Below are 24059 nucleotides of genomic sequence, written 5' to 3'. Positions count from 1 at the left end.
GCCACCAGGATAATCACGTTTATTCGAAGGCAACGCAGTTTCACTGACCACATGGGTCTAGGTGTTCTGCGGGAAAATGATTACAATGCATCGAGTGGCACCTTCCAACAGAGGCCGTTACTAGAGTGCCCCAGCAATCATAAAAAGTCCATACCATCGGTACAGTATCAACAATCCTCCAGAGCAGAAGCACGGTTCGCCGAGCTGGACGTGGCATGCTCATGGTCCCTATCGTCGTCGGAGAACTCATCCCAGATTGAGCAAGTAGTTGGGGAGGCAGGTCTCGTCGGGACTTCATAATCCGGTATTGTGGTATCTGCCTGTCCGACCATCAAAAGACTCGGCATCCTATCTCTCCAAGACTCAACAGCGGTCTCCGATTTTTCAAGGTCCATTCCGGATCGATAAAGAGTTTCTCCAACCCATTCAAGTCATCTTTGATGTACTCTCCTGAGATGTCTATAGACCCAGATTCCAGAGATGCTACGTCCATACACATATACACGTATCCATGAAATACATCTCCAATGCTGACTCCTGGGAATAAGTCAGACGGCAGTTCAGTAGGCGTGTCACTTCGCTTGAGGTCATTCAACCTTTTTCCAGCCTTGACTGATGAGATGGCACATCACCTTCCCATGATGTTATTGTACCCATTGTACAGATTGAGCTTGATGACTCTGGACAACAGTCTAATACATGATATTCTGGGTGGTAGATCGTCTCGTGTATGGGTGGGGTGAGGACACCCGATTTTGTATCGACTCCATTCATCCTGGCGTCGAATGGATTCTGCGTCCCACTCCAACCGCCGTGGTGGGTTGGTGATGGGTACTGTAATGGTTGATGGTGCTAGATGGGTGTCATACCAATCTACGTAGGTCGAAGGTGGAATACTCATTAGAGTATATATATGCCTTCGTTTCAGGGAACTTCTGTGTGGGTATATGCGATTCTGCTGAGAGTTCCGAAGAGACGATGGGTAGCTCCAGATTTAGTAAACGTCAACACATACTTTATAAGCAGATGTGAGTGTGTGGCGAATATTGCCACCATTCTGATCGAAGACCTCAATTTCAAATTCAGTCACTCTCCGTTGATCAATGGAAGGCAACATGCATATCAGTGTGATGTCAGGGTGATGGACTGTCAGCATCGCGAAGAATCATGGTTGATGACCTGACGCAATTGTACGGTGAACCTTTGTCGATGCTCAGAAGCACCCCCGAGAATGTCGGAAGACCTGTAAGAGTCACCGATAAGAGTATAATTCGTTGCTGAGATGCTCTCCTTAGGAAGACCACAGCAATGCATATGTTATATAGACAGAAAACAGGTTCCTTGTCTACAATGACGATAACCTCACCGCTGTTCTCCTTCGATAGCTTGACCTGGATACGTCCATTCAGATCATCGCCCCACTCCGAAGATCACCACAAGACCGCCTTGCCCTCAATTCGTTGAATTGTTTAAGTCCATCCCAGTACGCAGGCATGAACCCATCGAGCTCATCTTTGTGCGCGGCCAGCTCCTGGGCATTTTTGAGCTTGTGTTCTATTATTCCATCTCTGATAGCCTTTTCACTTTCCCTCGAGGACCAAATGCCGTGAATGGAATCATCGCGAAAGGATTGTGTGCCTTCAGAGTGGGGTGACCACTGATTCACTCCCAACACCCCTTCCTCTGAGTCAGAGTCCAAATTAGAATCATCTAATTTCAAGTCCTCACATCGGGGCGGAATCCGGAGGTTTGTACTGATATTACTAGTTGCCGAGCCTGGCCTGGTTAATACCTTCTCTGCCTCGGTATGGCATCTTGCCGAAGGTGCATCAGTCGATCCGTTGGTTCTACATGCAGAAGGTGGTTGAAGATAGCCCGAAGTAGCCATACTGGTCTCTTCTGATGGTGCCTGATGAGTTTCACGAGGTCGCCCAGGGCGTTTTCGAGGTCTGTACTTTTTTGCTGGAGACTTGACTGGTCTTTGATCGACAGAGTGGTCCGATCTTGGCTCGTCATCGTAACTTGACGCGCCGGACCCTTGCGCGATGTGTCCATAGTCATTTCTATAATTGCTGGGAGCACCAAATACAGGTGAACTCCTAGAATGACCATTGGCGTCCTGAGCCTCCCAAGCAAGAGTGAATGTTGGTGCAGTCGGGTCCATATTGAGACATGCGTGAAGGGGAAAGAGGGTCAAAGTGAGTTGTACGACAATGAGATCAGGGTTAGATCAGTATAATGCAGGGAGCTTATAGTGTAAGCGTCTAGTATTGCATAACTTGAACTCCTTGGTGACGACTTACAATATGGTCAAGGACATCGTTATATGAAAGAAGCGTTAACGCTCGGAGTCTGTCGAAATTGCGTCATGAGGCGCTGTCCAGCTTGAAATGATGACGGTGGTCCTTTGTACAGATGTAACACATTCACAACCAGTTTCATATGCCCAGATCGATGAGTCCACATTGCAGCCTTGGATCCATTGCCGTGTACTTTACACTTTGCACATCTTCGTAAAAAATGATCGAGCTGAGGGACAAGCTGAGCTGGGTATATCATGTTGATTATGTAACCTGTATACGATATGATCTGTCCGTGCCTGAGATAAGAATCAAGTCAACAGATCCGAAAAAGTTCAACTTCTGATAAACTAAGATTCACCTCTTGTCGAGTTTCCAGACATAGCACATTCATCAGCACACTTCGACACCAACGTCATGTCGATATAGCCCAGAGATCTAGCAGAAGTTTTTGTCAATCGACATGTGTGGTCTGACTCTTTCGATCCGACCGCTCCCTCCGTCCGACACTGATCCCAAAGTGGATGACACTTCCTCACTTCTCGATTCATTCCGCTCGACCAACGTACAGCGAGGACCAGACTCCCAGCGGACGTACAGTCACACGGTGGAATTACACGATGGAGTCAGAATCAAGGTATCGCTGACAGCTACTGTCCTGGGTCTACGAGGGGAATTGACCGCTCAGCCGTTAGTCGGTCGAAGAGGTGTATTAGGATGGAATGGGCAGGTGGGTGGACTGGATCTCTGAAGTAGTCGATTGCGAGCTGAAGGAACACGTAGATATTTGAGGGTATAAATATGGGAAGAGATGAGAATGATACTAGGAAGATATTCGAGAGGCTCGAGAATGGCGAGGAGGTACAGGATGTCTTGAGTGGGATCGAGGGACCGTGAGTGATTTGATCGAAGTATCCACCTTCATCATGAGTATGAGCTGACTTATCTCTAGATTCGCTTTCATCTATTTAGATGTGAGTGTGCATCAGAGCTATCGGGACTGCGATGGAGTTGACCTTCGTTTTAGCTCACAGCAGATACCCTGCACTATCAACTTGACCCCCTCTCTCGTCGATCGCTGCTCATACATCCCCTCGAGCCAACTGTAGAAAGCACCAGCCTGTTTTTACTGAGCTCTTCTCGGTCGTCTTTAGCGAGGGAGAAGGGTATGGATATGCGAGCTTTACTAGGGGGTGAAGGTGGTACGATATCACTCAAGGACATTTGTGTTTCAGGCGGGCAAGGTGGATCGGTGAGTCGAGGCAGATCCTTATTACTTGTGTTTATATAGATATGCTAATGAGTACCGTACAGAAGATGGACTTGTCGACAGCTCTTGTACAGCGGAGTACCCTCGATCAACCAGGACCCTCTTCATCTCCTTGGGTGAGTCGACGAATACCCCTGGATATTACAGTTTTCAACTGATCGTGTTGCTGTACAGACCCGAGTCACCCCAATCAACACTATCCTCCCATCATCCGAATTACCTGTAGAGAACCCAGATATAGTGTCAGAAGTACCTCGCTTTATCGAGCAGTTAAAAGAGAGCGTAAGGAGGAGGGTGGAAAATATACCTGAACCTGAGAAGGGGTAAGCCTTGTCCGATTCAATATAGCAACAAATGCCCTTCCTCATTGAATGAAAGGACCGGATAATCGCTGACTTCGGTCTTCTGTTCAGCAATTCAAGGGTCGCTGTACTCTTCTCAGGCGGGATCGATTGTACCTTTCTAGCATATCTCATCCATTTGTAAGTTGCCCTTCTTCTCCTCTTTCCAATGACAAGATGCGGAAAGTTAATTTGCTTCCCATAGATGTATACCGCCATCAGAGCCAATAGACCTCATCAACGTTGCCTTCTCCCCTGCACCTAAACCTCCCAATCCCAACGAAAAAGGCAAAGTCAAAGAACCCGCGCCTCCCACATACGATGTCCCAGATAGACTATCCGGCAGAGATGCAGTAGCTGAACTAAGGGAGGTATGCGAAGATAGAGAATGGAGGTTCGTAGAGATCAACGTTCCCTACGATGTGAGTATTGTTCGTGGTCTTTTTGAAGGTGATGCACTGCTGATATCGGTTTACTGTGGGTAGGAAGCCAGAGCTCATCGGCAGAATGTGATTGATCTGATGTACCCTTCTTCAACGGAGATGGATCATGTGAGATTGACTACTCCGTTCAAAGTGGACATCAAGCTGACGAGGACGTGTAGTCGCTTGCATTACCTCTGTATTTCGCTTCGAGGGGCATAGGTTCTCTTCAAGGAAGTGAGGAGATGTATCGCGTAAAGGCAAAAGTATACATATCAGGCTTAGGAGCAGATGAGTAAGTTATCCATCTGCCTTGTATTTCGAAATGACTTAATGGCAAGATGAGCAGCTGATAGAGTCTCGATTTGATAGACAACTAGGAGGTTACGCCAGACATAGACACGCATATCAACGAGAAGGATGGCAGGGTCTCATCAACGAGGTATGCGCACTCTCTATCACAACACTGTAAGAATGCAAGGCGAAGGAAACAGCTGACCACCAAGTCTTTTCAGACTCAGATGGACATCGCTCGACTCCCCACCCGTAATTTATCACGAGACGACCGAATGCTCTCCTCTCACGCAAGGGACGCACGATACCCCTACCTATCACTATCATTCATCTCGTACCTCTCTTCACTACCTGTACATATCAAATGTGATCCTCGTCTGGGAGAAGGTCAGGGAGATAAGATACTTTTGAGGAAAGCTGTTGAGAGCGTGGGGTTGAAGAGGGCTTCGGGAAGGGTCAAGAGGGCAATGCAATTTGGGACGAGGAGTAGTAAGCTTGGTGGGAGTGGGAGTGGAGTCAAGGGTCCGAAAGCTGGTGAGAGGCTGGTGGAATGAGACATATTTAGATTTATAGAGTAAATAGACGATATACGCGAATACAGTACTGTAAGAGCTTGATTGATGATCATATACATACACATGTAAATACGTACTATAACGAACATACAAACTGCTTGACATAACATGATGATGATGAAATAAATACAACTATAGCCGTACAAATCGATGAATAATAAACGATGTTTTCATAAATACACTCCTCCAACTTGACATTATTCTTCCCTTTTCACGAATCGCACGATTGACCTTGATCGATATCATCACCACCTGACATGTGTTCACTTGACATACTGGATGGGAGCTGATCAACTTGATTTCCTGCTGTTGACGCCCCACGACACTCACCTCGTAACGAATCAGCCTAAATGTCGTTTATTTCTCGTCTTAAGCCTCCTTAGTCCAATGATCACTACAATCGATAGCAACCAAAGCTCTGCTACTTCTAACGGAGGGAAGTTCGTATGGAGAATTTGCTCTGTCGGAAGAAGGACCAGCAGCGGGCCCGTCAATCGACATTTCCGGGTCTTCTTCGCCTTCAGCATCTTCTTCGAGTCCAGGTCCATTCGCTTGGGAATCAGGCACACGACTTCGTTGAGAGGGGAAAGGCGAGTCGATGGTGCTGTTAGCGGATTGCGGTTGTGAGTGAGATTGGGATTGTGAACCGTTTGGAGTATACTGCGTGTTACATTGATTAGTCAATCGAGCACAGTGAGACAGTCCGTGAAAAACATACATTGCCGCTCGTGCTCACAGTCATGTGCCACTTTCTGAAAGGAAAGGCCTCATTCTCCACGCCCTTACCGTACTGAAAGAAGCTGGCAAAACGTTTGACAGCGTTGGGGTTCTTCCGCCATTTCCAGGTCCAAGAATGATGAGCTTGGGGTTCCTCGTCTAGAAAACAGCCGTTAGCTGGTACAGACTTTGCTTTGCAGCCAATCTACACACCAGAGTCGTCTACCACTTTCTCGACCAGTCCTGGGTAGCGCAAAGATTAGCGAGTCATTTATCTGAAGGAGCATTGTCACCTCTTGACTTACCATCATTCTTCAATTTTAGCATCACCTGATCGACATCTTTACGCTCACATCCTGCCCAGCAACACCAGTCAGCGTCGAGCACCTCTTGAGTGAGAGGAAACGTAGTCGTAGGAGACAAGGAGGCTATGACTTACCGAACATTCGTTGTATTCCAGGAATCTCATCTTTACCAAGCTGTCCTCTTCTTCTAAGTTCCTGCATAACACGTCTATAATACAGACAATGAGATTGAGGTCGCGGGGGAGATGTCCATTACAGAGCTCAACTCACCTGACCAACGCTAAGACAGCCATCTCTGTACCGGCTTTATCGATATCGGCTTTGGGCCAATGTCGTTTCTTGTCTTGTCGCATTTCACACAATATGCAGTATACGTTTAGTTGGGAGGCGGTGGCCGCTTCGATAAATCTGCATCATGGTATGAGTGTCAGTATGTTTTCTAAGTCACTGTATGATCGAAAACTCACCCTAAGCAGGTTGCATGGAACCATTTCAAACATCCATCACATTGGATCATCGAGTCATCTTCGTCATTTGATCCACAGAAACAATCCACCACATCTTCATCGTCTTGAATCACCGGCTTCTTTTCCTTCTTGACGGCAGCAGGTTTGCGAGATGCCTTCTTTTGAGAATCTACCAGTGCACTTTGCACAGAAGGTTTCCTGGATCTTGACTTGCGAGGGGTTTTGGGTTTTGAGTTGCTATTCGTTGCCTTTGCTTTGGGTTTTGATTTCGGCTTCGCCTTTGGCTTTGGCTTGACCGGTGATTTGATGGTGGTTTTAGGCTCATAGCCGTTTTTCTTCATGGCGTTGGAAATGATGGTGTTTATAGCTCGAGGTTTACGGGAGATTGGCAGAGGCTCTTCGTTATCGTTATCTTCGTCACTGCTCTTTCTCTTGTTGTTCAAGTGCACATTCTTGTGAAGAGCATTTGCGAGTTTTTGTGTCGACATAGATGCTGATTGAGAATCGTTTTCAGTATGTTCTGCTCATAAGTCAGCCGGGGCATATCGAGATTGTGGGGCTGACACTCACGACTGAAGCTTTCTTGAGACTTTGGGCTCGAGTCAGTGTTATGAGAGTCTCCATTTTCACTTCTATTTTCGTTGATCCTGTCGAGGTACGTTTGCGTGGAATTTCCAGGCGAGGACTGTGAGTTTGGATCAAAAAGGGTGTCGAGTATAGATTCATCATGTCCGCTTTGGGGCAAGGGGCTCGAGCCTCTTCTGATAGGGGTAAAATCAGTCATTGCTTGAGACATCTGGAGCGTTTCTTCGGCAATCTATTGATGTACATGTGATCTTTGTCAGTCAACGGACATAGTTTCTCAGTTTCCGATACTCACGTATCTGGCTCCTTTGCGAGGTTTCTCAGCTCGATCTCGCGGAGCCCACTGTCCTGTGTGTGATCGTGGAATCGGAACAATCGAGCCATCTTCTGTTCGTCTTCCAATAGGTTGTTTTAACGCTCCTGTGCTGTCCTCGGGAACGGCCTTGGACCGGTCAACACAGGCGTTGATCACGTCGACAGCTTTGGGATCGTAGAGAATTCGATCATGGGCAGTCTGCGGAATGTAATGTTAACTCCATCTAACCCCAAGTCCGAAAGTCGTACGGTCGACCTTACTATATTGGCATTCTGTCAAGACGTCAGCAATGTGAGTGATATTGACCAGGCTGTCATGGTAAAGACTTACCCAGACGATGTCCCTCTCCTTAGCATCTTGCTCCTGTTCATCGTCTTGAGCAAAGCGTCGAGCATAGTCTTCTGGTCCCTTCGGGTTGCCCTCCGGTATTATGGGCAGAAAGTCAGCGATCGACACTGCTGACATGGTCAATCTTATGGAACATTGTCAGCCACAGATACGTACATCAATAATGCAGACTTACCCATGATGGCCGGTTTGAAACTGCTCGAGCGAGAACCAAACAGGGGACTGATTGACATCTCTAGTTCCGAGATGGAGCGGTTCATCGGATGTGTCGGCGAAGCTTGGTGCAGTATAGCTATCCATCATCCACTCCCAGCATCAGCATGCGCGATCAACTACACACCGTTGAACAATCACTCACTTCTCCGGGGCATGTTCATTGTAAAACAATTTGATATCGACGAATCGCTTTCCTGTGCAACGGGATGTCAATAAGACAGCTAATGTAGGACGATAGGTCAACTCACTGGGTAGATCTACAAGCGCTTGGCACGCATTTATGAGTGATTTCGTAGTCATCTGAGGTGCCAGAATTATTAGCTTTCTCCGATATATGAAAATTGAGCTATCCTGCTGGACGCACCTTCACCGACCTCCTGACATCAAGATGAGTCATTGGGGTTCCCAGTTCTTGGTTCTTCGTCGTCAAGTGCTGATCTGATAGAGATCGACCTTGTCGACCTTGCTCATCGTTGGTTTCATGATCTATGGACATCGATGGGGATCCCGTCGCCTCATCGTAGTAGAAGTTAAACGTATAAGTCTCAACGACGCTGCAAGAAACAAACCAATACTTAGCTTGATTGTCCTGAAAGTACTGACTATAATTAGATATCTTGCTCGCTTTGTAGGGTCCTTCTCGTCGAGGAATATAACCAGCATCAGACTTTGAAGATATCCTGCACGAAGGACTTCGGTCGCCCCGGACTATGAGAAGCAAAAGCAAAAGCAGGTAAATGATTGATGGTACTAATCAAAACCTCGGTGAACTCCTGTACTTACCAGAAGCTTGCCTAACGCTTTGCCTTGCGGACTATTGCAAATTGATTGTCAGTCCACATCATGCTCCATTGATATATACTTACGTTCTATTCTCCTTGATCTTGCGCCAAGCAAAAACGTTTGGTATTGCCCCTTCTTCTTGGGATCCATTGATGATACCATAGGACTTCTTCGCTTCCGCAGCTGACAACTGATACAGCTCGGTGGGTGTCTTGTTAGGGGGCGGGGTCGAGTTGGCGATATAGAACATATCGAAATCCTCGTCCGAGAACAAATTCCTAAACAAGTGGCACATCAGCTTGGTGACAGGTATGGTAAGGTGAAGATTCAGCTGATCAACGCTCACCGAAGGTAACAGATTAACCCTATATTAGCTTCGAGGGTGACCTTGAGGATCTCGAAGCTTTCTTCTTTTGTGACGATAGCTTGGTCTTGGTTCTGGATCTGCTTCTGCTTACCCTTTACATTTGCACTTTGGCTTTGGGAAGCATTCTTTTAGGATGAGGTTGCTCGTTGTACTGGAGCAGGAGGGCGCTGGGGATCTCACGTCAGCTCGGGGGTCATGGAAGCGTGAACAAGTGGGAAAGTGGCAAGTTGAGAACAGGCATGTCTTGGTCAGCGAATAGGATGAGGGGAAGGGCAGGAGGAGAATTCCACTAAATGAGGGTGAACCAGGTCTGGGAAGGAAGAGCTAGGACAGAGTAAGGAGGAAGGAAAGAGGAAGATAGGGAGAAGTGAATGGAGATGGTTGATCGGAGATCTGCTAGAACTTACGAATGCCTGTTTGGGTGAACCTCGAGCCATCTTGTAGGGTTCTTCTTCTTCTTCTTCTTCTTCTTCTTCTTCGTTGACCTCGTCGAATGATTTACAACAGGTCACTCCACTTGCGATATGATGGAGTTGGAAACTGTGAGTTGAGTGGAAGAGAAAAGGATGGAGAGAGGGAAGAGCGAGAGAGAAGATGAAGATGAGGAGAGGAAAGAGAAGAAGAGGAAAAGGAAGAGGAAAGATCATTCACGTATCTATCTATTTATATATTTATATCATGGATACCTTATTAGTAATTCAAGTCAGTCCAGTCAACTCGAGTAGACTGTTGATGATCCGTGCGGTGATACTGTATTGATTGTTTGAGTAGGTCTGTGCGTCATTCTATCTTTCCTCTTGTATATTCAATTTTCAGTAGTAAAGGGATGTATGGATGAATACATGTTATGATTATCAATAAGTTGGATAGATGCTGCAGGTATGACAAGACCGATACTATACTATTATGGATATTGATATTGATGTTGTGTGATGTCGAATTTGGATCTCATCTACCGAGCATACCAAATTGACCTTGATTCCCATTCGGCAAATTCGCAAAATGATTCTCAGCACCTTGCCAAACCGATTTCAGCACATATGCTTCCGATAGTAGTAATTCGATATCGTGGTCTGTCCATGATTGGGTAGGCAGACATTGCAGGAACATTATCATTTCCTATCACACAGACGTGAACATCCCGACATCGTTAGCTTCCTACTCACTTCAATAAAGATGTATGAAGTGGATCAACAAGCTCACCTGAAAGTCCATCTCCCTCAACCTGTCCGAGAATTTTTCCAGCAACGCCGAGCATACGTATAAATGGAATTGAGAGAAGGCATCTGCACCTTCCGCCTATTCACCACATAAATCATATCAGCTACTTCCCTTAACAGTAATAGGGCGATGGTGCAACTGACAAGATAAGTATCCCACATCCTGATGGTACATTTTACAGATATTTCTCTCATCAAGAGACAGTTCATCCATCTGAAAGCGAATTGCATGAACTCTACACCTTGATCTTCGAAATGAGCAGCTAGGGGGGCTGAAGGAGGAACAATAATCAGTTCTGTCTATACTATAACTGACTGATGAGACAGGACGGAGGACCGATCCGAAGAGGTGAGCTGATCTACTCACCATCAATCCTCTTCACCAAATCTCCCATCCTCTTGACCAACCTCTGTATACCGGGCTGTTGCGAGATATAATGATCCTGTATACCATCCAACAGCTTGGTCAAACACCAGAACGTATCTGCTTCTATGGCTTGTAGCACATGTGGGGGTAGATGGGCGATATCAAAGAGTTCGGGATCGGTATCTATTATAACACGATCAAATGCATCAGCCAACTTGACATTTCACAGATCTCTTCAAGGGACGGTCGATTGAGATGGAGTGGAAAAGGCTTACTCACCTATATAAGCACCCAAAAATACCTGGAAGAAAGGCGTAACCAAATCATTTATCCCCTGCACATATCCAGATGCAGGATGCCGTATAGCCCAGACATATAATATCCGTTCCAAACTCTGTCAACACATACAAATATCAGCTGATACCATGTTAACGATGGGATAGCTAAGGTTGGCCATCTCACCCTCTGCGTCTGTACGCATGACCATAGAGCTACACCTGGTCTTGTACGCGGTACATCTATCTCGATCTGATGCCATATCTTCGTAGAGTCACCAGGTAGATCAGCTTGACGGATTCGACATCATAGCCCAAAATGAGGTGACATAACATACCTGCTGGTCCAGCGATGATAATCCTCTACCGAAATACTGATCTACCAGCTGAGTGTACTCCTTCCGTTTCCGGTTCAGCGTGGTCAGACGAGGTTGAACAGGGAGAGGTAGGTAGTTCTAAAACAAGATCAAGGCGAATCTCTCGGTCAATATTCTACTCCATCATGACGAAGTTCTGAAATGACCAGAGAGACTGATCCCACTCACAAGCAGTAACATCCAGACCACCCCCCTAACCTCCTCCGGCACACCATTCCAAGCCAACTTCCTCAATTCCCCCAATTGCACAGCCTCATTCGTCCCTCTCAGAGCATCCACAAATTTCCCTCGTTTCCTCTCTGTCCTAACACTTCTTTGTCTACCCAACGAAGATGCTCCCTCCTTCCTCAGCGATGAGACGTTCGTACGTGGCGTAGTGGGGAGGGCAGAGTAGCTAGCTGGCTGTTCGGGAGAATGAATGACTGATGAGGCTATGGAGGGCGTTTGGGGGTATGAGCTACCGGGAGTTAGGAAGGGGAAGGCGGAGGGTTCGGCGGAAGAGGGTGTTTGGGGGGTGTCGAGGGAGAGGTTTGATAGGAGTTGGAGTGGGTCTGAGAGTAACGTGTAGATTAGCTATCATTTCGTAGTGTAATATGCCGAGATAAAAACAAATAAAGTAGACTTGGACATGACGGAGGTACCATACTCACCCCTCAGTATATCCTCCACATCATCTTTAACAGCTTCCCTCCCCACCTTCTCCGGTATCTCCACATCCTCGTCCTGCTCCCTAATCTCAGAAGGCTCTACTATCTCCCAAGCACCTCCAGGAGGCAGTTTCGATCTCGACCCCGATCCAGATCCAGATCCTGGTCCAGATGCATTATATCTTCCCTCGGAGAGGATCGTGCCAGGTAACGGAGGAACAGCACCTTCGGTATACGTCTTGGAAGTCTGGAAATTTGGTCTAGCCGATTTGACAGGACTGGGCGGAGAGACATGATGATACGAGTTTGAAGCCCAACTTCCAATGATAGGTCCCTCTTCTATCCTCCCATGTCCATTCCCATTCGAAGGTATAGGGACGGTCCTACTTTTCATCATTCCCTCTGATCCAACACCAACACCGACGAGATCATCCTCCTTGTCCGAAGATGAATCCCAAGCATCTTCCCATTCTTCTGCCGAGGCCGAGTGTCTCCCGAAAGAAGACATTGATGAGGATTTCTGTTGTTTCGTATCGTGTTTGTACACTTGCGATGAGGATACGGTCCGAGGGAAGATGGAGGGGTTCATACCTGGGTTTGCAGAGTGGGGTCTTGTGGGAGGTTGGAATGGCATGTTGGTTGATTATGATTATATGATTATATGATATGATATACTGGGCATTATTCTCGTTGTTCTGAGTATGTCGTGCTGCTTGTTGTTATATCCAATATGATCTGCGTTGGTATGTATATATGTATTGAATGTATGATGAATCGATTGATGATGTTGGATGATATCGTTGAGAAGGACGTGTCAACTTGCTCAAATAACGTCACGGTTCAACCTCCCATATAAAACGTTTGCGCGTATACATGAACGAATGATCTGCCGTTATGCTGGTGACATATCTCGATCAGATACCATCCCATACCATACCATACCACTCGATATCATCAGCTTCAGTTCATACATTTGTATCTCCAAACAAACGCAGCTCATCAATGGCTGAGTAACAATCGATACACGACCTAGTATTAGTATTCGACAAGTAGTACGTTGACCATACCAGTACACCAGTACAACCCAGATTCAAATAAAGCTGTGTGTGTATCCCCTCCCATCCTCCCTTTCCCATCGATTCGATTCAACACAGATATATCTCATCAAATCACTACCCTTTGTTCGATCATCATATATAACATATACAACATCACAACAATGTCACCACCTTCTCATCACCTCAAAGGTTCATGATACACCATCTCATCGGTAACAGGTAACACAGCAATCAAAATAATCTACACCTAGACAATCGATAATCGGATTAACTGAATCGACTATCGGTCTTCCGGCTGACTTACCCAGCAAAATGCAACCTAGACCTATACCTTCCAATCCCTCACATATGGATAATACCATGATGGTAGATAACGAGATGAGCTCTCCACCCAACGGACATGCTCATGCTCAAGGTGTTGTCTCACCATTGATAGGCTCGGGATTAACATTCTCCAAAATCACTGAAAACGTACGCCCAATTCGACCTTCCACGCCTCCCATCCCAATACGATTCGCAACTACCACCAATGCATTTGGATTATCCCCTTCAACCTCAACAACAACTTCATCCTCTTCACCATCTACCAATACCAATCCATTGGGAATGAGGGTGGACATCTCCCCTCCATCTGCTGGATCAATCACCACTCGTAAACTCCGACGTCCATCGATGTTGAGCTTACAACAGAACTTCTCATTCGGATCGGATAACTCGGGTGGGAAAGCAGATGATGAAGCTACACCGATGGGCGAGGCCAACATCAATATCAATATGGTGCAGGATCCATCGAGCTCGAAATCAACCAATAACGCACCCGCACCATTCAATTCAAACACATTGCAACCCACCCCTCGATGGGCGGGACACGGCGGATCATTCGCCAACGCCATGATCAGACGTACGAGCTCGGCACCCATCATACCCTTTGAAGATCTCAAAACGTCCACTCCGCCCATTACGGCTGCCCCTCACCTACCCGACGATTCAGGTATGATGATGGACATGGAAGATGACTCCGTCCCTTCGGAGGATACCGAAGGAGAACAATCAACATTACAATGGATGCCATCACACTTGAAAGCCCAGTCCTCGTCCAATCTACGTAAAGGGAAGGGCAAGATGGATGACACCCAAAATGGGATGGATCTCCTGTCTCCTACACATACACCGATTAGTGCTCGCGGACAGGTATTCACAGGTAAACCTCTACCCAACGCTCTCCTCAAGACACTCGCATCGGAGGAGAGACCATTAGATCAAGAGATAGAATCAGAAGCGAAATTACAGAAATTTCTCTTATCCCATCCTACGAAATTACCCCTAACGCCCAAAACCAGTGCCAGCGGGAATACCAAATATCGTAATTCGCGAGGAAGGTTCCCAGACCAAGTGGGGGGAGACGATGATGAGTTGGAAGATGATTCGTTGTTCTCCACCGCACTGGCCAATCGACGAAGTACGAGTTGGACGACAACGTTGTCTCGGAGAAGTAGGAATTGGATGGACAGGGCGAGGTTCGACGATGATACCGATACTGAATCGGATGAGGAGGAGGAGGATGAAGAGGTTTTGACCAATACTTCCAACCCGAATGGTAATAAAGGGAAAGAGGAACCTGTGAATAGTGCATTTGCAGCTGGGATGGATATGGACAGACCGGGCTCTTCATCCTCCTCTTCACTCAATATGTGGACTGGGACAGGAAGTATATCCAATTCGGGTAAATCGACTCCACCCCATCAAGCCCCACTGGCAGGTGTAGGTATAGGTATGGGTAACCCATTCCCTACTCCACCATCTACCAACAACTCCTTTCCACCGAACTTTACCAACACCAATCGCTCAGCCAGACTTTCGTTCAGCCAGACCCAATCTCAGGGGATGGTCCCTTCACCGGGGTATGGTCTACCCTCAGCTTTCGGTGGATTGGGTATGGGCGGAAATGGGCTGGGTACACCATTAGGAAGTCCGACGGTTGAAAGAGCTGAATTGGGCGCATCGCCCAGTGCGAGTGGGACGATGGGGGTGGGTAGTCCGGGGTTGATGCTTTATCGAGAGAGTCAGGGTGGTCAGGCGACTGTGCGACCGGGCAAGAGAAAGGGTGAGCCGTCAATTTCATTAACTTACTCTTTTCTTGTATCTGTATTAGAAGGCCATTTGCTTACGTCTGTCATAGCCCAAGCAGAAGACCGATTCGACCCGTACAAACGCCCTCGCGGAAGCTCCCCTTCCCTGATGAATTCCAGCCCATTCCCAATCTCCCCATCTCGCACCAACGCCATCCCAATCCCACAATCACCTTCCCACGCCCCTCTGTATCCATCCTCCCTATCTTCCCTTTCTACCTCTCATCCAAGACATACGCAACATGGTCGGCCGACTCACCCATACACTAGACCTATGACCAGTCGATCGAGGGCTGCCTCTCCTGCGTTGAGTATTGGAAGTACCAACGGGTTGAGCTCCAGTCTGGGGAATAAGGGGTTTACATTGAACGGGAATGGAAGTGGGAATGGGAGTGGGAATTGGGGACAACAGCCACAGCAGCAGTTGGGTGGATTGGGGTTATTGAGCTTGCAGAATAGCCGGGTTGACGAGGAGGACGAGGACGGGAGGGAGGGTGGGGAGGAGATGAGGAGAGTGGATTCGGAGGAGAAGATGGAGGAGGATTGATTGGGCTGAGGCAAATTTATGGTATGTAGTATGACTGATTGGTCAGCTATTGGAACCCGGTCTTCCGAGTGAGTCTGATACATCATCTCTAGAGGCCCGAGTCAGTCAAGCCATAGTCAACTGTAATTCATAAATTACAATTCACATCATTCCGTTGTAAATCATGTTGGTTGTATAGTACATGCATAGTCGTGGTCATTTCTCACGTACGTCTGTTCCCTCCTCATCGTCAAAGATTGATCCTCAATGTTGATGGACACTGGTCTACCGAACTATCCAACCAAGTGAACTCCTTCGGGGCACTACCCATCTACTTCACTCTGCATGGTTTACAATCGCTTAAGCCAGCCTAGCCTGGAAATGCACTACAGCAGATCTCTCCCAGCCCGACTAGCCTGAAATATCTTAGTGGAGTGAGAAAGCATCTCAATAAGCAGCCCACCACACCGAGTCACTCCGAAGGCGGTGCTGAAGCTAGCTCTCGGATCTATGTGGACTCCGTCTCCAGTACAGATGGCAGCTGAGGAACCCGACTTGATCTGATATGAGATTACCGGATCTCAGTCAGGTGACACGGAGAGACCTAAACAGTCTCTTGGCATTTGATCGTCATTCCGTGAGAAACGGGGTCTCATCATAGGGTTTTAGTGATTTGGTCGACCGAATCAAATGTCAATGAGATTCTGCCTCTTATCCCAGGTGATCCAAGGGGAGAGTAGGCTCTGTCTGAGTATGAGTGTGAGGTTGAGAGAAAGGCGGACCGAGATGATCCGAGGGTCGTTGTATTGCTCTTCCCTTCTCCAGTGTTGATGTTGTCTCAGTGGAACATAGCCTCATTCACTGATGTTGTTCTCATGACTTTTCTCCATCTTCCAACCTTCAGATGGAGTTCAGATATTGTTTGTCTCTCAAGGTGGATCTGAAGACCTTTCACAAAGGTATAAATACTGATGCACCCCCCAGCCAACCTACTAACACCTCTCTCGTTCCTCATGAATCACATTCGTATTGCCCACTAGCTACTGATAGACCGATCAACGCCATCTACGGTATACCAAAGTACCAAACTACTGTTCAAGTCACTTGGAATCTCTCGCGCCACTGGATCTACCTCTCGCGATGTTGTTCCTCCTCCCCCTCCTCCCTCTCCTAGCCCTCACCTCCGCCTCCCCAGTCCACAAACGCTACACCTCCGTCAAAACCCAATCGAACAGAAACGGTCAATGTCTCTCCCCACAGGGAGATGCCATCGGAAACGGCGTACGAGTCGGTACCGTCCCCTGCGACCAGGCGCACAAGTGGGATATCAATCCTGGTTCTGGGAGTGTGCTGTTGAGTGGGACGGAGTTCGCTTTGGATGCGGGGACGGGCAATGATGATAATGAGATTGTTAAGCTTTGGAGGAGTTATCCTGGATTGTATCAGCAGACGTAGGTACACTTCCACATTCTTCACTTCTGGCCTCATTATCAACGAGGTGCAATTCAGGCTGGGGGCACGGCATGTTCATCTGAAGCGCAAGAGGGTTGAGCTGATTGTACTTTGGGGTTCAGATGGTACCTCACCGACGACGCTCGGATCGCCATCACTGGGGGGGCACAATGTCTAGACCAAGGAAATGAGGAGGAGGGGACGCAAACTTGGAGATGTACCACTGGAAATAACAACCAAAGTGGGTACGAGCTCCCGTTTCATACTTGCTTGTGCTGATTGTTCGAATGCCATAGTTTGGAATGTCCTTCCTGAGGGAGATACGCCTATCCCTGAGCCTGAGCCTCAACCTACGTTGGGTAAAGGAGCTATCAAAGGTAAGTATCAGCAGAATTGCTAGGTGTAGATCCAGCTGATATGGAGGTATGGTATACTGTAGCTCGAGGGTACGAAGGACTCTGCGTGACTGTCTCAGGTGGATCAGAGGATAATGGACCCACCGTTGATCTGTACGTCGCATCGTACCTTATTCCCCATAGAAGGTCACACCCGTAGCTAAAGCTGATCATCACCTGCACATACAGCTCAAACTGCTTCGAGGACACCTGGCCCTTCGCCCACTTACAAAGATGGCAGCCCCTATCCGGCACAACCGACATCGACAAGTTATCTTTGGTCAGCCATCCCCACCTGTGTTTATCGGCTGGTGAGAACCCCTCTAATGGGGGTAGACTCCATTTGAACGCTTGTGATGGTGTGGCTACTGGTCAGTGGGAGAGGACGAGGGATGGGAAATATAAGTTGTTTGGGACTAGTAAGTTCACATCACCTCGTGGTCCAAACACAACTCAGAATAAGATCGGACAGTACCCATAAGAGTGGTGTCCTTCCGACTCCTGTTTGGGTTTGTCGAATGAGGTAGCTAATTGTCCTTCACTCCGTACGCTTAGACCTCTGCCTCGACGTCAAGCAGGAATCCCAACTGTTCCCTCAGAAACCCTATGCCATCTTCAAGGAACTCCAGGTATGGGAATGCTCCGAGGGGAATACCAACCAGGTGTTCGATGTGGCTCAGTAAAGTAGTACAGTGCAGTACAGTATAATCGTATTCAGACTTGGGTGTGTAAACCGTTATAATTTCTGAAGATGGACAATGGACAATGAATGGTACTGGTAAGAAAGGCCGATAAAATCAATCATATTGCTTTATTCGATAATGTATAATGTTCCAACCCGGAGTCAAAAGAAACAGCATATGTCAATAACACTCGGTCCCCATGATGGAAAGTATGTAGTGCATGTCCAAGGAGACGTCGTACATTATATATTCTCGAAAGTGGTAACCAGAATCTGGTACGGCATCGAATGACGAACAGCAAGCCAAAACAAGCATAAAAATCCCGGTTTATTGTCCCTGATTTCCGATCCCACCGAGATACAACCACAACAAATAGCAAAGATGAAACTTGACAACCAACCTCAACTGGTGCGATTATACGACTTCACTGATACCTGAAACACCTCACACATAGTTCAGTCTGGGCTCGGATCTAGGCAGCAAGGTAGATGTAAACATTCGAGATGACCATGAGTAGAAGGATGTCTCCAGGCGACCTAGAAATGGGAGGTATAGAGGGTATTTATCTGATACCACCCGGCTGAGGTGGTCTGGCACGGTCAACCACCAAGTACGGATGCTCAAGAACCGTCATGAAATTCAAAAGAACAATGAAGACAAGTTCAGCTTTTGAATTAAGAACAATAGACAGATAGACATTGAACGTTGGTAGAAGATCCATCAACGTCGCTCTGATCAAAGGTATCCGAGCACACTTGTACACTCATTCCTATTGTGCCCCTGTGATCCGGTATAGCTCACACTTTTGTTGTTGTACTCGGAACACACAGATCACCACATCATCAAATTTCATTTGCGCTTTTGTCGTGATGTCTTCGTCATTCACAATAACACAATCTTCGCCAAAAGAAGAAGAGGAAGTACAGTCGGAAGGGATAAAAGTAACTTCTCATGATCATCCCAGCTTACATTCACACTCACATACAAGTCCCGATGTCCAAAGAACAAGTAGAAGAAGAGCTTCAACATTAATCAACCACCGCGACAGAGGGTCAAAGCTGTTCCCATTAAGTCAAAGCAATAATCAATAACAACCCAAACACAATCGCACACGTAAAACCATCTCCAGCTCGTCCACCCAAATCACCCTTACGAACTCAATTCCCTTTCAATCCAAACCAAAAGTCAAATCCAACTCGTAGCAGAGCTTACTCCACCGTCTCGTCTCGTACGGCTGGTACTGGTGGGGATAGGAAACGACAAGATTCAGAATTGAGTGTTGGAGGATTAGAGTATCTGAGAGGGATCTTGACTACTTTCAAACAGTCTTTGAGAAATAACTTGCAAGCAGAGGAGAAAGGGTCTGAGATCCAAGAAGAGGAGAAGACGGTAGAGAAGAGAAAGAGATTATCTTCAATCACTTTATCTGGATTCTTCAATCATCAACCACGATCAAGATCTCGGTCGCTGTACGAGGAATTATCAAACCCAAATAGCAGCAACATGTCATTTTCGGATCAAAGGTCGACACAGCGACTGATCAATGAATTTATGGAAGACCTTACCCCCCGTTCACCCACCGGAAGCTTCCACTCCCTCTCGTCGCCTGTACCTCGACATCCCTATGTCGACAGAGTCAGAAGAAGCGGACCAGGAGGACACAGACGAACGTTGAGTTCGCCCAATTCCATCCCCCAACTATCCTCGGCAAGTAAAGATACGCAGAGTGAGAGGGGCAGAACGTTATCTGGAGGGACCTTCGGTAAACCATTGGGAGGGGGTTCGGAAGGATTGTTATCTGATATAGAGACTCTGAGAAGTGGTAGATTGAATAACGACGGGACTGCTTCTGCACCCATCTCACCTGCTCTCACCACCACCTCATTACCTCTTCCAGCCGTTCAATTACCCTTCATCATGTCCCGAAGATCGAATAGATCACCCGGACCCGAACCTCAGACTGAACCCCCTTCACCCAGACTCTTCCCTTCTTCACCACTCCCCCCACCATCTCTTCTTGCCTCTCCCGAAAATACTGTTCCCACCCCCTTATTGGCCTCTCCACCACTTACGACTCCCCCCCAGACCAAGTCCGCTTTACTGCCCTTACCACCGCCTACTTCATCTCTCCCCGCCTTACCGTCTCCTCGCACCCCACCGCACACGCCATCCCGACAATCTTCAAATCGGGACATCTCTCCTGATACACACCCATTCGCAGCTGTGGTAGCGTCGATGGAAGCTGGTGATTCGCCTACAAAGAGGAGATCAAGAAATCAACTGGCCAAGGGCAGTCAGGAAGTTCTGAGCAGTCCTACGCCATCTGCCAAGAAGGATAAGGGGAAAGAAAGAGATGAGGGCGAAAGGCCATTCGGCTCACAGGGGAGGAAACAGACTCCGCGAAGGGGATTTATAGGTCCTGGCGGTATCATACGTGAGTCGAAGCATTTTCAAACTGAACTGAGTGGATGTCAAATGTAGCGTGCGTTGCATCCATTGAAGGGACTATCGCTGATACTGTTAGCTTTTGCATTCGAATCAGCTCGAATAGCATCACGTTCTTCTCTTGCTAAATTGAAGATCACCCCAAAATCATCTTCAGATAACATCGGTCAACCCAATCCAGTGATAGTCTCCATCCCACCCTCACCACCCGAAACCGCCAAACCATTCCCCACTTCGCTCCCACTTAAAACAGTCCCCGTCGAACCTATCACTACCAACTCAACGACCTATCTCAGACCAGCCCCTGCAACGCCCTTGACTCCCTTCTGGTCAAAGCCCAGATTCGCAGTCTCCTCTTCTTCGCCCATTGCCGGACGTAATCAATCGCCCGATCCTTCGACTATATCCAGGCAGGCCACCCCCGTCCCGATATATGCACCTCGAAGTGGTGCTGATGGACTTCCACCTGGACCGGGGAGTGAATTGGTCGAGATCCCGCGGTTCAAGAAGAAAGAGTTGAACCTTGGTATAGTGAGAAGAAGAGGATGGGGTCAGAGGTTGGCTTGGTTAGGTCTTTGGGCAGCTTGGTTGATCAATGGGCTTTTGAGCTTGGTGAGTGTCTCTTCTGATTGGTTTATACCCCTTTCTGTTGGTTACTGGCATGCTGATTTTGTAACTTTCTGCCAGTTCTTCGATGTGAATGTAATCTATATTCTAGTACAGTGAGTATAGCCAAGTTGTGGATTTCAAGATGGATGAAAGCTGATTTGACAAACTTAGATGCACAACACATCCATCGTTCGACACAAATAGCTCGAAAAGCTGGCAATTTGCTACTGCGGCATATGCTGTCCTTTGGGCTATATCTACTCTGGCCATCTGGCTTGGATGGGAAGTGGGCTACGAATTTTGGAGGAGATGGAGGTTACGTGAGTGATTTTTACTTTGCTCTTTTTCATATACGGTGAACTGAAGAATATCATCTCTCGTCACAGCTCGACCAGCGGTAGAACCCATTTACCTATCTCTACCAGCCTGTCTACATCTCTCCCTAATTTCCTTCAACCATTTCACGTTCTTACTCCACATCCGAACTTCACCACTCGGTACACCCTATTCACGCGATATGATACCGGAAACATGCTATGCTCTTATACAACTTCTTCCAGGATTACTCCCCCTACTTCCTCGAGCGGCGATCGCAGTAGTCGTCCTGATAGGTTTCTGGGCACCTGCTGCTGACGTCCAAGCGCCATATGGAGGAGCGGTCGACGAGACCTCTCTACGAGATTCGAATTTCTTCAAATCGGACTCACCGGGAGAATTAACCAGCTACGCCGAAGGGGTTCTGTTGACCTTCACTATATGGATTGCGATTCGATTAGTAGTGGTCATAGCATCGGCTATAGGATTATGGGTTCATTCTGGTAGACCTCTAGGTGGATTGGTGGGACATCGATTCTCCAGAAAGAAGAAGGTGTCTACTGGACCACCTACCACCCCGCGTAAACCGAAATCGTCCCTTCAACCTCGAGATCCATCTACCACAAGCTCGCCCCAGAAATCATGGGTAGACCAGGAGAACGAGTTCGACTGGGCTTGGAGGGAACGTACGAGATCTCGAATACAGGATGCCTTCGAACTGTGCATGATCAGACGGGGTACCGATGGTACGGGGAGACTGAACTCGTTCTTGTATCAATCGGAGATACCTTGGGGTAGGATGCAGTCTAGATCCGCCTCGCAGGTTAACGGAAACACATCGGATATAGAACTGGCAATTAGGACCGTGGCTATCAGCTCATCCGAACCTGAGCCTAAGCCGAAGGTTAATAATGCCAGAAAGGTTAAAAAACCAATATCGACCGGAGAATTTATAGATGGATTTGTGGAAGGTAAAGATCTACCTAGTATCACTACTACCCCGGAGAAGAAACCCGCCAGACCGGAATCTACCACGCTTATCGATCTGAATAGTACTACCCCTCTCAACCTTCCCGGAGGGGATAGAAGGTATAATATGCATCCCACACCCTCTCGAGCCAATACCGCCGCGTCGAGCTCCGCTACTGATCTCTTCTACACGCCCTACGAGGGGAACACACCCCAGACAGAAAAGACTCGGTCCGTAGCGGAGGGTATCCACAAATTACCTCAGAACCCTGCTGAATCTCATCAGGCAGCACCACCGCCGAGCGCCTATAAACCTGCGACAACCGTAGCAGGGTTAAGTGAATTTGGCGTAAAAGAGAAAGAAGGGAGGGGATCTCCCGATTCTGGCTCTGGAGAGGGGGATGACGAGTCCACAGGATTACTCACCAATTCAAGTAATCCTTCGCCTAGGACTTCGGTTATTTCACGAAATAGGAATAGAAGTCAATCGACCATTTCGCACGGTAGTAGTAGCCACAACCACTCGAATGGGAGTAGCAATAACTCTAGATCTTCTTCCTTCACCAAGAGGAACCGAGCATATACCACGAGTATTTCCCCCTCGAAGGATTCGTTGAGAAGGACCAGGTCAAGTAGTATCACCCTTTTGAGGGAGAGCGTCCAGAACGCTGCGAATGCTTCGGGACAATTTATACGAAGGGCTCGGAGCGGGACTGTTCTGAGTAGCGAGTCGAGGTATTCGAGGATGGATGATGAAGAGAAGCGGCAAGGGGAACAGGAGGAGGTATTGGATCATGGTGAGTTGGATATCTCTCGTTCTCGTTCCGTCCTGTCGTCTAGCCATGTCGGCTGAAGGGGGTAGAAGCTGGGCTGATTGCTGATGATATGGGATGTTGCAGGTAAGATCACACCTAGATCTAGGAGAGGTACGGGTTTGGGATTGGGTTTACCTTTTGCGATTGATGAGAAGACGCCGAATTGAAAGGTACGATACTGTACACAGGCTGGTATCGAATCGGCACTATCGACTTGTTTAGATGTGTATAATCCTAGGAAGAAAGAAGAAACGAATTGTGTATAAAATATGGATGGGAATTGACGACTACATATATCAAGAGACAAGGATGAACGGAACGACAATGCCAAGTATCAATGAAATAATCATAATCGTAGACGTAAACACAATTATCGAACACAATCGAATAAAACGGATCAAGACAAAATATAAACATAAACATACACAGCTGATGGAATAGTATGGAGTGGGCGGTAGATCATTGATGCTC

At 47.5% G+C, this 24059-nt stretch overlaps 7 protein-coding genes across 7 annotated transcripts; 4 read left to right on the top strand and 3 right to left on the bottom strand.

Moving 5' to 3' along the window:
• Nucleotides 1-1405: 1405 nt before the first annotated feature.
• I302_103810 (uncharacterized protein) lies at nucleotides 1406-2164 on the bottom strand (the record flags this gene model as incomplete). Its single annotated transcript, XM_019189177.1, has 1 exon — nucleotides 1406-2164. The coding sequence occupies one exon, from the start codon at nucleotides 2162-2164 to the stop codon at nucleotides 1406-1408; it is 759 nt and encodes a 252-aa protein (XP_019048739.1).
• Nucleotides 2165-2763: 599 nt separating this feature from the next.
• I302_103809 (uncharacterized protein) lies at nucleotides 2764-5181 on the top strand (the record flags this gene model as incomplete). Its single annotated transcript, XM_019189176.1, has 12 exons — nucleotides 2764-3030; nucleotides 3084-3193; nucleotides 3253-3274; nucleotides 3328-3552; nucleotides 3618-3686; nucleotides 3745-3893; nucleotides 3984-4052; nucleotides 4117-4333; nucleotides 4397-4462; nucleotides 4516-4628; nucleotides 4706-4775; nucleotides 4849-5181. The coding sequence occupies 12 exons, from the start codon at nucleotides 2764-2766 to the stop codon at nucleotides 5179-5181; spliced, it is 1710 nt and encodes a 569-aa protein (XP_019048738.1).
• A 390-nt stretch (nucleotides 5182-5571) lies between these two features.
• Nucleotides 5572-9743, bottom strand: I302_103808 (uncharacterized protein; the record flags this gene model as incomplete). The annotated part of the gene is made up of 20 exons (XM_065869746.1): nucleotides 5572-5862; nucleotides 5939-6078; nucleotides 6133-6162; nucleotides 6225-6275; nucleotides 6359-6432; nucleotides 6495-6632; nucleotides 6692-7211; nucleotides 7262-7508; nucleotides 7572-7790; nucleotides 7923-8064; nucleotides 8116-8232; nucleotides 8299-8350; nucleotides 8405-8456; nucleotides 8521-8710; nucleotides 8782-8864; nucleotides 8940-8970; nucleotides 9023-9217; nucleotides 9286-9398; nucleotides 9459-9473; nucleotides 9714-9743. The coding sequence occupies 20 exons, from the start codon at nucleotides 9741-9743 to the stop codon at nucleotides 5572-5574; spliced, it is 2730 nt and encodes a 909-aa protein (XP_065725818.1).
• Nucleotides 9744-10254: 511 nt separating this feature from the next.
• Nucleotides 10255-12826, bottom strand: I302_103807 (uncharacterized protein; the record flags this gene model as incomplete). Its single annotated transcript, XM_019189174.1, has 9 exons — nucleotides 10255-10425; nucleotides 10510-10605; nucleotides 10671-10798; nucleotides 10894-11076; nucleotides 11173-11287; nucleotides 11356-11433; nucleotides 11507-11623; nucleotides 11714-12096; nucleotides 12196-12826. 9 exons carry the CDS (start codon nucleotides 12824-12826, stop codon nucleotides 10255-10257), a joined length of 1902 nt encoding a protein of 633 aa, XP_019048736.1.
• Nucleotides 12827-13562: 736 nt separating this feature from the next.
• Nucleotides 13563-15926, top strand: I302_103806 (uncharacterized protein; the record flags this gene model as incomplete). Its single annotated transcript, XM_019189173.1, has 2 exons — nucleotides 13563-15354; nucleotides 15430-15926. The coding sequence occupies 2 exons, from the start codon at nucleotides 13563-13565 to the stop codon at nucleotides 15924-15926; spliced, it is 2289 nt and encodes a 762-aa protein (XP_019048735.1).
• A 1119-nt stretch (nucleotides 15927-17045) lies between these two features.
• I302_103805 (uncharacterized protein) lies at nucleotides 17046-18435 on the top strand (the record flags this gene model as incomplete). The annotated part of the gene is made up of 6 exons (XM_019189172.1): nucleotides 17046-17356; nucleotides 17480-17598; nucleotides 17654-17734; nucleotides 17797-17866; nucleotides 17942-18171; nucleotides 18308-18435. 6 exons carry the CDS (start codon nucleotides 17046-17048, stop codon nucleotides 18433-18435), a joined length of 939 nt encoding a protein of 312 aa, XP_019048734.1.
• Nucleotides 18436-19938: 1503 nt separating this feature from the next.
• I302_103804 (uncharacterized protein) lies at nucleotides 19939-23755 on the top strand (the record flags this gene model as incomplete). Its single annotated transcript, XM_065869745.1, has 6 exons — nucleotides 19939-20869; nucleotides 20978-21492; nucleotides 21568-21602; nucleotides 21661-21809; nucleotides 21876-23570; nucleotides 23673-23755. 6 exons carry the CDS (start codon nucleotides 19939-19941, stop codon nucleotides 23753-23755), a joined length of 3408 nt encoding a protein of 1135 aa, XP_065725817.1.
• Nucleotides 23756-24059: the final 304 nt, after the last annotated feature.

The sequence above is a fragment of the Kwoniella bestiolae genome, chromosome 2 (genome assembly GCF_000512585.2).
Source record: "Kwoniella bestiolae CBS 10118 chromosome 2, complete sequence".
Lineage (NCBI taxonomy): Eukaryota > Fungi > Basidiomycota > Tremellomycetes > Tremellales > Cryptococcaceae > Kwoniella > Kwoniella bestiolae.
Note: the sequence above shows the minus strand (reverse complement) of the source record. Positions and strands in the feature narration are given on the sequence as shown.